A 12,753-nucleotide genomic window follows, 5' to 3' on the forward strand; every position below is an offset into this window, starting at 1 on the left:
GGAAGAGCAGAAAAGTCTACTTTAGAATCTTGCTGAGGAAACATGTGGTCAACAGATCAAGTGCCTTTTTGACTTGTCAAGTTCAGGATTTCCCCAAACTTGGGAGTCTTCAGGAGGACAACAGGAAGTCTTCTCCTTCAGAATTTTCTGCATCAAGGATGGGAGACTCCACTGGGGAGCCTGTGTGCTTCCTATCACCAATCTTTTGCCTCTGTTCATTTAGAGGTGAACTGTATAAGGACAAGGCAAAGCAAACTGGATGAGACACATTTGAAGTGCATCTCTGTGGCAGTTGTCCACTCCTCTTACTCTCTGGTGAAAAAATAGTGAAGCAAAGGGACCTGATCTGTGTCTAGAGCAGAAATCGATTCAACTGTATAATGTGGAAACATGAGGAGCTGAATCAAAGTCCCTTCCATCTGCACCAAATATGACAGCAAGGTGCCATGTGTCAACAAATCTGGAAGTGTAGAGGTCATCATCACAGAAAAACTTTTATCAAGCCTCAAACTTCCAGCATCAGCACTCATGCCAACAAAATCAATTAATTTTTTTTCTTTCATTACGGGATCTTTGCTCAAAGCTTTGACAAATGCCACAATCCTCTTGCAAATAAGCAGCAACAAAATATTTTACACGTAAGCATCCATCCGTATGAATGGATATCACTGCCACAATTCAAACACTTGTTAAATCCTGACTGTTGACAACATACCTACATAGCTGCAAAATATTGCAAAAGAAAACACAAAACTAATGGGGGAGCCAGCACTAAAACCATAACACACTTCTCTTAAACCCTAATGCCGACAACATAAAATGACAGCCAAAGAGTCAAGAGACCAGGGGAAGCAACTGTGAAACTATCAAATTTTAATGAAAAAAGTAGAGATTTAACCTGTATGTAAAGCAACATAAGTGATCAGATAAATAGTGAAGAAACAGTATGTATTAACAATAATGGTAAGAAACAACCAAAAACAATCTGGGCCCATTTCCTCCAGTGCAAGCTGCTCACTAACAAAAAGAGATCTGTGGAAGAGGTGTAGAGCATTATGGGAGGTGGGGGAAGAGTTTGAGCCTAAGAACATTTTCAGATGCTAAGTTGACTAGTACCTGTGGCAGCTAGTCCTAAAGGCTGAAGTGTGCAGAATGGATCATGTAAGATGTGTTAGTATATGTCAGTGCTGCATATTGACAGAAATGGTGCTTGGCTTTCCTAGTAGAGATGGCAATTGTACCTGATAATGTGGTACTAGAGTGCTGCACATAACTTTATGTTTGGAACAGAATACTTTAATGGCGTATGATGCACTTTATACCAAACAAGTGTGCGCATCCTGGGGACTACTTAATAGCAATGCAAACACAAGAGCAATACCCTTTAAATAAATAATCAGCATTAGTTTCTCCACGGGAGAAAAAATTATTTATATGTACTACTAAAGTATTTACGTGCAATTTGTTAACCAAGTAAGTGGGCTGATGCACTGATCTTCTTCAGTCACAACCTGGGCACAAAAAGAAGCAGATATATATATATTACATTACACACACATACATATATATATATATATATATATATATATATATATATATATATATATATATATATATATATATATATATACATGAAGACTAAGACAGCATAATACAAAGTTACATATCACAATTTCATTATAAAAATAAGGCTAAAATCCAGCTGCACTAGCTATAATACATTATTTACAAGCTAATAATCAGAATTAAACATTGTCTTAGCAATAAGGGAGTACAGGCAATGTAAGGAGCTTATCAGTCAAATTTGGTGTTATACAGCATAAATATCTCAAGAGTTATCCATGATTTGTAAAACATTTGCATATGCAATCTTCCTGAAGGTGCTCTTTTAGTGCAGCTTTGAAGTCTTTTAGTGTGTGTTGAGAAATGATTCCAGCAGAGATGATTCCAGGCCATTGGACCTATTTTGCAATTTTTTTTTACTGTGTTTTGATATTATGTCTTGTCAGGGTAATACCATTGACTTGACTTCCTCTAAGAGTATAAAAGGGTTTGTGTACACCAAGAGTATAAAAGGGTTTGTGTACACCAAGAGTATAAAAGGGTTTGTGTACACCAAGTAAGGATCTAAGTGGTGCTCTATGTCTTAGTACAGCAATTATGAAGGTTAGTGTGGTGACACCAGCTATAGCTCTGTTATGTATAGGTAACAAGAACACAATAATTGGTTCAGGTATTGGCTGGCTAGAAGGACAAATCAACAATTATTAATTTCAGCAATCAGGAGTTTTTGAAGGTCGGTGTTAAGAGTGAAGACAGAAAGGGGATATGTACTCTAATTCTGGAAACGGTGTACAGTATATCTATTCTATGTACATAGACAACTGTATATAAACAGGAGTGTACTAAAGACCATTACATTAAATGAAAACACAATATTTTAAAAAGGCTAGGATACTAGCCCAGATTTCCTGTGTTTACTGAACTGACCGCTGTAATGTTTTCTTAATGAAAAAAATCAATTAACTTTTCCTTGGAAATGATTAAGCTCCAAGACTGTAATTATCTGAAATGTTATTAGATTGCTTCTAATAAGATAACTAGAAAAGGGTAAATGGCATACATGATCATTGTCTGTTTAACTACTCTGAAATTATCTAATTTCAGTGTAACTGATGATCCATAACAAAATGCAATCACTGCACTTTGATTTTGTTTCATATACTGTATAACCCAATCCGAAATAGAGACGTTCTCTCTTCACTTTTGATTTTATCAGTATTATTTCATGTAGCTATTAACTCACAAACATTAGCCATCTGTTAAATCCTTTTGTAAAACAGCAACTAAGTTCTGAATGAACAAAAACAAAACCAAAATCAATGACAGCTGCAGTACAAACTGTATCCTTAAATATACTGTACAGAAGGACTGCACAAAAAGCTACAATGTCATGAAAGCACTTTTATGAAAATATTTTCAGAGAAGACAAACTGTCTAACAGAGCTGTTGCCAAGTAATACTGTACTTCCTTGCATACAAAAATTTACAGGAATTTTAATGAACAGGTGTACAAGCATAAGTGAATATGTACATCTAAATGTTTGCACCTGTAACACTAGGAAGGAGAAACACTTCTGCACAAAGAATACAAGGCCTAATCCTACTTTCTTCCCAGCTCGCGATTTTTTCTGGTTGTAATTTTACAGTGAAAAATTACCCTCATCTCACCACGGCTAATGCAAGATGAAATCTTGCTGCATATACAAAAGGGACTACTGTGACGTCCCTTTACACTACTCTGACTACTCCTACAGACTCTTTACTTAAAAATGCATAGACTTAAAGCACAGACCACAGAGTAATAGTACAAATACTAAGCTCTTACCTCTATTCAGTCTCTCAGGCAACCCCTGATGTAGAGCTTTCGTCCGCATTTATAAATCATTTAAACTTCTACTACTACTGCTAAAATGCATTTCAAGTTACCAGCAAAACATTTAAGAAATGAATGTTGTAACTACTGTCCCTATCAAACAAAACATACTGAAAAACTTGCACAAAGATGACATTTATTCAAAATAATGCGTCCTTCAAGCTGCAAATCCTCCACCCCACCAACATTCCAGCATTCCAAGCTAATAATAAACAGAGGCTCTATGCCAACAACCGAAAGATTAGTTTCACTGTGCAGCTTCTACTGCTCCTTGCAATTTGATTTGCCCAAGACTGAGATTAGTTACATCCATTTTTGGTTTATCTGTGAAATCCAGGAAAAATTTTAATTGATTGGTTTCTACCAGTTCAAAGTTTTTGCAGTAGTTGAATATAAACAAATAGAGAAGCTGGAAAAAATAAGTGCAAATACTGTAGTCAGGAAAGGGTTCATTTCATCAAGAGCAGTTTCACTGCAGCATTTTTACTTCTAAATTAGCACTTAGCAGTTTCAAAACTACACCAGTAAACAACATGCTGGAAATCATGCAATTATAAATTATTATACCATGACTTCGAACGTGCGCTGATTGGCCAGCGTGCCGTTAAATCGAGTTATACTAATGGAAAAGGTCCGTCCCCCGGACTTTTTCCCTTAGTATAACTTCGTTTAAACATCTCGCTATGTTAAATGGGTTTAACATAGCGAGACAGCTTTAAAATAAGCAACGGAGATCTCCGCTGCTTATTTTAAACTGTCTCGCTATGTTAAACCCATTTAACATAGCGAGACAGTGTTTAAAGCAACGGAGAAAGCAAGATCTCCGTTGCTTTTAGTTCGCTATGTTAAATGAGTTTAACATATGCGAGACAGTTTAAAATAAGCAACGGAGATGTCCGCTGCTTATTTTAAAGTCTCGCCATGTTAAACTCATTTAACATAGCGAGACATAAAAAGCAACGGAGATCTTGATTTCTCCGTTTTTTGCTCAAGTCTGATGTACCGCAGGCGCAGTACATCAGAACTGCCGGATGCCAGACATCTGCGGAAGGGCAGTAAACAGGCATTATACTATGCCATTATTTAAGAAAAGTAACAGTTTCTTTTCTTAAATAATGTCATGATAATAGCAATAACCGCCTGGGTGGGTAATGCTAAATTACCCACGGTTGGCTTTGTTTGGTCCTCGGCTTCCCTTGGGACCAAACCACGCCAACCGTGGGTAAATTTAGCATTACCCACACCCAGGCGTGGGTTATTGCTATAATATTCCACAAACTAAGACTGCTGCAATATGTAAGAAAGGAGTCTGTTATATTTTGAATGCTGTATATTGTTAATCACTTTTCAGGGAAACAGCATTTTTACTTTCGGTTAACAGTTATACGATGCACACTGTAGACTACACAACTATGAAGTTTAATTACATTTACTTCTAATAGTATGAAAAAAAAATATCCTGTAGAAATGTCATAGGTAAAGGTATCTTAATGGCTCAGCTAGAATACTGACTCCATGTAATTACTGCAGCCTCTAAAAGACATACATCCACCATTTAGTTCATTTCAAATGCCATTTGCAGATAAATACCACTGCAAAACCTCTGAAAAAGCTAAGTGGCTACCTGTGAAACAAGGTGCTAACTTTCTACTCACCTCTCAATGATTTAAAATCATTAAGAATGACACTTTCCCCCACTAGTCTTCAGGCTAATCAGAAATGCACCACCTAAGGCCTTATAAACCTTAGAACTCTTAATCACTCAAGTCCTATTCTCCAAGCTCCCAAAAGTAGGCTTCACTGCACAGACCATGCTTTCTCAGTCCTTGGGCCCAAACTGTGGAAATTTCTCCCTTCTCTTCTTAAGGATTATTCCGCCTACCCCAATTTGCGATCAGAAATAAAAGCACGTTTCAAGACTCTAGGAAACTGAAACTGCTCTCTCTCTCTCTCTCTCTCTGGTCATATAACTTAATTGCTTTATACTCTTCCTCCCTCTACATACCTTACTGTGACTCTGCTTTTGATGGCGATCCTTTTAGCATACTGACTCCTACATTCTTACCCGTGGAACAACGTCCCCAGCACCTGAACTCTGGGAGGCTCAGTGGAAAATACTTCTGAGCACTGTGGAACCAAAGGAAGATCTGCCTCTGGATACCAAATCCAATTTATAGTGAGTAATAAAGGTGTGAGGAGATGCCCATGTAGCTGTAGCACAAATATCATCCATAAACATCCTGGCCTGAAATGCTGTAGAGGTAGACATAGATCGGGTAGAATGAGCCTTCACTCTAAATGGTAAATCCTTACCACCTGAGGCATAAATGAAGGAAATACAACCAGAGATCTATCTAGACAAAGTTACTTTGGAAACAGGAGACCCAATTTTGTTTTCTGAAAATGAGACAAACAGCTGGTCTGATTTTCTAAGATCCTTCATTCAATGTAAATAAAAGCGCAACTGCCTGTGAACATCCAACTGGTGAAATTTGAATTCTGCCCTATTAGAGAACTCTGGAAAAAATACCGGCAGCTCAATAGATTGGTTAAGATTACTAACTGAAGCCACTTTTGGCATAAAGGAAGGGTTTGGTCTGAGGGAAACCCTGTCCCTGTGAAAAATCAAGTAAGGCAGTATTATTGACAAGGCTTGGAGCTCTGAGAAATGTCTGGCTGAAGTGATGGCTACCTAAAAGATAGTTTTCCAAGTCAAATATTTCATGTCACAAGTAGCTGCAGGATGAAAGGGGGAAGTGGTGAGGCATTGTAGCACAAAATTTAGATCCCAAGGCATAACCGGTTTAAAGACTGGAGGGCGAAGCAGCACAGTGCCCTTCAAAAATCTCTTACAAGTCTATGTGCCATTAAACTGGGTTCATTGGCAACGTGAAAAGTGGAAATAGCCACCAACTGGACCTTTATGGTAGCAGCTGCTGAACCTTGATTGAAAAGCATGGAAAGAAATTCCAGAACTGAAGAGATCGGGGCTGTGTAAGGATCAATTTGCCTTTCATGAGCCCATATGGAGAATATTTTACATTTATTGGAATAAATATTCCTGGTCGAAGGCTTATGGGAAGAACATAGTATATGAACCACTTCCGGAGAAAAACGATGAAACCTGATCAGTGATGGAAGTGCAGTAGCCAGGCTGTCAACCAGAGGGTTTGAAGAGAGGGATGGAACTGCCCTGACATATCAGTCAGTAGGTCTGGTTGTGGGTCCAGAATCCAGGGTGCGTCCATAAGACAGGGATGGAGAAAGGGGAACCAAATTTGATGAGGCCAGTGTGGAGCAATCAGAATCATTTTGCTTCCCAAGGATTGTGCTTTCTGAATAGCTTTTGTCAGCAGAGGAATAGGAGGGAAGGCATACAGTAGACCAGGGGGCCAATCGTGGACCAGAGCATCCCTGGGTGACTCCTACTGAGGGGGAATAAGGGTGAAGTAACTGCTGCACTTGGTATTGAGGGGACTGGCAAATAGGTCGCAGCAAGGCTGACCCCATCTGCGGAAAATCTGCTCTGCAACTTGACTGTTCAGGGACCACTCACGAGGCATAAGAATAGTTCTGTTCAACCTGTCGGCGATCACGTTGGACATTCCCGGACTGTGCGTTGCTACAAGAAAATGTTGGGAAGACACTGCCCACTGCCACACTCGCATGGCCTCTCTGCAAAGGGGGTAAGATCTGGTTCCACCTTGTTTGTTCAGATACCATACCACCGACATATTGTCTGAGTGGATCGCAATAGTCCTAGAGGAAGAAAGCTCTGAAGTGCTTGCAACGCTAGTAGCACTGCTCTCATCTCCAAGACATTGATATGCAGATGTATCTCGTGTTCTTTCCACATGCCTTGGACTGTCCTGCCGAGAAAATGCTCCCCCTACCCCATCTAGGAGGCATCTGTGGTCACTGTGGCAACAGGAGGGGATGGAATGAAGGGTTTCCCCGCATTGAGGTTGCTGGTGTGAAGCCACCAGCGAAGATCCTGCTTGCACCTGTCTGTGATCATTATGAGATGAGAAAGTGGCATATTTTGTAGAGACCACTGGGCAAAGAGCATCCAATGAAGGAGCCTCATGTGTTGCCTCGCAAGAGTGACCAGCATAATTGTTGAGGCCATCGTCCCTAACAATTTCAGAACTGTTTTTGCCTTCACTTTCCTTAAAGGTAGCAAAGTATTTACCTGTTGTTGCAAACCTTGAATCTTTTCTTGAAGTAAAAACACCCTCATGCGCACAGTGTCTAACTCAGTGCCTATAAAGGTGACATGCTGTGAGGGCAACAAGGCAGACTTTTCCCAATTTAGAATGACACCCAATTGTTGACAGAGATTGATCGTGGCATCTCTGGTCTGTAGTAGTAGATAAAGAAACAGAAGGAGTGCAAAACTGCTTAACAACCACAACACACACGCAGACACAGCTATGAAAATAGCTTTTGGAGCAAAAAAAATTAGTCAATTAAGACACAAAAGTTATACTTAGCCACAGCCAAGAGTGAAACCACATCTGAGCTTTGTGAGCGGCAAACGAGATCTGGGGAAAGGGAGCAGTGCAGTATGGGATACCTCTTAGCCTAGTCAATTGAAAGACTTTGAGCTAGAGTATGGCCAGTCGGAGCCAAGGTTCGGCTCTGAGCCCACAGGTAAGAATGTAGGCGAGATTGGACTACATAACATCCCAATATAAAGGATCTTGCCAAAACTCGAGATCTTAGTTAGCAATGACTGCTCATATCTAGGAGGGTCATAGGTGAAATCCCTGGCAGGAATTTCCCATCCACTCATCAAGGTTATGCTTAAACAGGGTCATAGAGGGGCTCTGTTTGATGTGAATAGGTAGCATATTCCAGAGAAGTGGCAACCTCTGAGAGACATAACAGCCTGTCCAGCAGGTCCCATTTATATCGCAGGCTAGGTTAAGGTCCCTGCCGCTGATGTACAGCATTCTCATTAGGTTTGGATCTGAGATTACTCTGCAGGCCAGGCACAAGTCTCCTCTAAGAAGTCTGTATTATACTGAGTACAGTGACAGTGACTTCAGCTTGTCATTATGACATGTGCTGGAGACCCTGAATTTTCTTGGTTAGAATTCTCTGAGGTCTCTCAAGTTGCTGCAGGTGCCTGGTAAGGTACATACCAAAGAAAGCACTGTAATCAAGTATTGGCCTGATGAGAGTCGAGTACAGGGGAGATATGCCCTCTTTCACTCTTAAGTCAATGTCTTTGCTAATGAGGTGTGTGATGAAGAATGGTTTCCTTACCACAGTAGACACATGATGGTCAAAGTTTAGGCTACAGTCAACTTGCGTTCCCAAGTCTCTCACTACTGAGTTGTCAGAGTATTATTACTTATATGACAGTCTGCAGGGATGTTGTTTTTACCAAAGAGGGTGACAATTCACTTTTTAGCACTGTGTTTGAGTCCACAGCTTTGACACCAATCACTGGATTGTGCAAGTCCCTCTTGAAGTATATTGACATTGTTTGGAGGTTCAATGTTTGCACCTAATTTGCAGTGTGTATGCGCGGACTCCTGTGAATACTGCATTTAGATAAATGGACATCTGAAAAATGTCATGAAACAAGGCACTTTACCTTTCAGACACAGGAACTCGAACTGAAACAAATATTTAATGTTCTTTACAATGCACCCTTGTATGAATACTCTTAAGAAAATCGGACTGGTATACCAGCTATCAACACATCATCTTTAAACCGACACAGCTTAAAAACTGATTATAACTGTCCAGGAGTGAACACTAAGATGACAAACTATCTACCAGATGAAAATATATTTGTTTTATGGAAATAAATGAAAGTTAACTCCGAGTTGTGTGAAGCTGAAAGCAACACTAGACCCCTAGAGACCCCCATCAGGACTTCATCCGGCTTTTCAGGAAGCTAATCTTCTTTTGTGCTTTGTGTAAGACCTTCATGTAACTTTGCAAATCCTATGCATCATTAACCGTAAACTTATTCTCAAAAGGAGAAGGAAGCCATAAGGCCTCTAAGCAGGTTCTAGTAGATTCTAACAGCAACACCACACTGTAGAGAGCACCAAAGAAGAAAATAGAACCACCAGCTAGTAATCCACAGGAAATTTATTTTAAAACACACTCTGACGTCTCGGCTCCACAAGCCTTCAAGGAGTATAACATTCACAAAAAAATTGCCTGCCTATATACACCTGTAAATTATACAATTAAAAATAATTACTCACTTTCAATAAAATATTACACAAAAAACCTCCAATTGATTTCATTGTTTAACCCCTTAGGGGACAATGTACCAAACTTTAAAATATAAGTAAACTCTTTAAAAGCAATTAAATTTTTAATTCATTTTCATCACCATATGTATAAATTTTCTCCAAAACCGTACCTTTCAAACCATTAATACTGCCATTATGAAATGTATTAAAGTGCACAGCTATTGCACTTTCCTCCCTCTTATTAGCTATGTCCCTAACATGTTCTAGTAATCTAATTTTAAATGCTCTTTTTGTTTCTCCAATACAGAACTTGTTGCAAGAACATTTAAGGGCATATACAATGCCTTCAGTATTACAACAAAAAACATCTTTAATGTCAAACAATAAGCCATTGATTTTACTAAAATATTGAACAATAAAGTTACAAGCTTTACGCTTTTTGCAACCAATGGTCATAATTCTTTTATATTACTTTGTATTCTCATAGAGGATACTATCAACTTGGTTTTCACTAGTAAGTCTCTAAGATTTCTACCCCTCCTGAATGACATAATAGGGGCCCCTAATTTGTGTAAACATGAATCATTTGTACATAAAATATACTCCCAATAATACAGTAATAATTTTTTAACTATAGCACTAAAACTACTAAATGTGGTAGTAAAATATATGTCTTCCTGTTTTTTAATTTTATTATTTATTTTATATCTTTGTTTACATCTCTTAACAGTAGGCTGTAAAATATATTCTTTTAAAAATGTATTCCAACATTCTTCTAATAGTTCTTGATCAAAACCCTCATTTTAAACATGTTGATTGTATTGCACATTTCCCTTTTATAATCAAATTCATTATTGCGTAGTTTAAAAATACAAATAAATTCCCCAAAGGGCATGGAATGAATAGTATGGGGAGGATGACAACTATCTGCCCTTATATATTGTAGTCCACTGTCAAATTTTCTATGGACGCTAGTCTGAATGAACTTATTGTTACTACCATCTAGATTCACATCCAAGAAAGATACATTTTTTCCAACTTTAAGACCCATCAAACTCTAACCCAAACCTATTATTTCCTAATAACTTAACAAATCCTTCTACTTCCTCTTCACCATCTTCACACAGGAAGATCAGATCGTCAATAAATCTGTAATAAAGTTTAACATATCTGTGAAAAAATTCACTTATATACATATATATATATATATACATATATATATAGATATAGATATATATATATATATATATATATAAATATATATATATATATTCATTTTCGAATAATCCCATGCTAAGGTTTGCATATGAGGGGGCAAAAGCCGCCCCCATTGCAGTTCCACTTTTCTGCCTATATACAGCTTCTCCAAATTCAAACAAAGTATGTTAAAGACAAAAACCTAACAGCTCTACAATAAATTCAGTAGATGGACTTTGGCCCCAAAAAAATCTTATAGCTTCTAACCCAAAATCATGATTTATTTTGGTGTAAAGACTTTTTACATCGATAGTAACCCAATACACTGTCACCCCCCCCCCCCATTGAACTGTCTTAATTTTGTTCAAAAATTCAAACACGTCTTGAATCTAGGCTGATAGCAATTTTACTTTAGCTAATAGGTGAAAATGTAGAAAAATGGCCCAGTTTATACAAAAAAATATTTCCTTCCAGATACTATGAGGCGTCCCCGTAGGATTTGTTAAGGCTTTGTGTATCTTAGGAAGGCAATAAAATAGAGCCATCTCAGATCTTTCCACTCCAAACTTCTTTTTTATATCATTATCTGAAAAGTAGCCCAACCTATTACCTTTTTTAAGTAAATGAATGTACTTTATCTATTGCTTCTTTGTACATGTTCATATACACTACCATCCTTTTGGTGTTACACATGTTTAAATATTGAACATATCTACTAGATTCTAAACCCAACATTTTCAGCTGGGGTTCAGTGAAAATCTTAAGCTGACTACTACTGTGAACGTGCTTTTGCTGCACTCATAACAGCAAGACAATGGGCAGACAGTTTTGAAACTGTCAAAAGTCCATTAACAGCCACTGCCTGCTGAAGTAAATCCATTCTGACCGTGGAGCACAAAAGAATAAAATTAAAACAGTTAAAAGTGACTACGTAAAAAAAAAAAAATCCTTCTTTGTCACAAGCTTCCTGCACACCAGCTATACAACGTCCATGAATCACATCAGCACACTGGTGATAATGTGGATGACCTGGGCTTTTTGAATTATCTAAATGCAGTATTCACAGAAGATGAGTCAGCAAACCACATATTATTGTAGAATACAGTAATGTTCAATGAAATGTCTTTGCTGAATTTTCATACTGTAAACAAAAGAAAGCACTATTTTTTTAAACTCTGTGTGTGTGTACATACATATATATGTATGTGTATATACACAAGTCTTTATATTGTAACATGCTTTATGTACAAATTACATTCTTGAGTATTAAACCAGTGTGGAGTGTTGACAAACTCAACCTTGTGCTATACTGAAATCGAAAAGGGTAACAGCTTTAGGGATGTTTTGGGGTTGAACTGATAAAAATCTTGGGTATTGAGAGCTGGCCTTTTCTACACAGTACATAGGCAACTGATCCTTTGGATCACCATCATTATATCAGTCAGGTCGTTTGCATTACAGTTGGCCTCCACTGTTGGTATTGTGCTGAATGGTTTTCAGTAGGCAGAATACAGTACATGAGCAGGCATTACATTTTGCATTACACAATGAAAAATACAATATAGTTTACCGGACGAAAATTCTTTATTGTGCAGAACATCAGAGGTAAAATATTAGAGACTGGAACAAGTAAATTGTGTAATATTGTCCTCAAATGAAATCTCTAAAGGCAAAATAGCAGTCTTTATGGCTGAATGCCCAGCTCTGTTCCTGCCTAAAAGGTTCATCATGAAATTTTACAGGGATCTGATATAAGGGAAATTTTGCATTACATAGCTGTTCTTTAAAACATACAGTAAGTATATGATTGTAATTGTCAAACATAAAAAGGATGACTCATCCACAATCTTATTTTCTGCAAGATATTTCTGGTGAAAACAGTAGGGCTGCCATAGTGAG

At 38.0% G+C, this 12,753-nt stretch overlaps 1 protein-coding gene across 2 annotated transcripts in view; it reads right to left on the minus strand.

Annotated features, from left to right (window-relative positions):
* The window catches only part of USP6NL (USP6 N-terminal like), a 1,978,038-nt gene that overhangs the window by 1,570,357 nt on the left and 394,928 nt on the right, over window positions 1–12,753 (minus strand). Inside the window, exon 1 of one of the 2 annotated variants that reach the window (XM_044088302.1) lies at window positions 3,389–3,579. The exons of the other annotated variant lie outside the window; for it this stretch is intronic. Within the exon in view, the coding sequence (XP_043944237.1) occupies window positions 3,389–3,437 (49 nt within the window). The 5' untranslated portion in view covers window positions 3,438–3,579. Of the gene's footprint in view, window positions 1–3,388; window positions 3,580–12,753 lie in introns of those variants that run through there. 2 annotated transcript variants of the gene reach the window in all.

The sequence above is a fragment of the Protopterus annectens genome, chromosome 11.part0, assembly GCF_019279795.1.
Source record: "Protopterus annectens isolate FY-2018-M chromosome 11.part0, PAN1.0, whole genome shotgun sequence".
NCBI classification, from domain to species: domain Eukaryota; kingdom Metazoa; phylum Chordata; order Ceratodontiformes; family Protopteridae; genus Protopterus; species Protopterus annectens.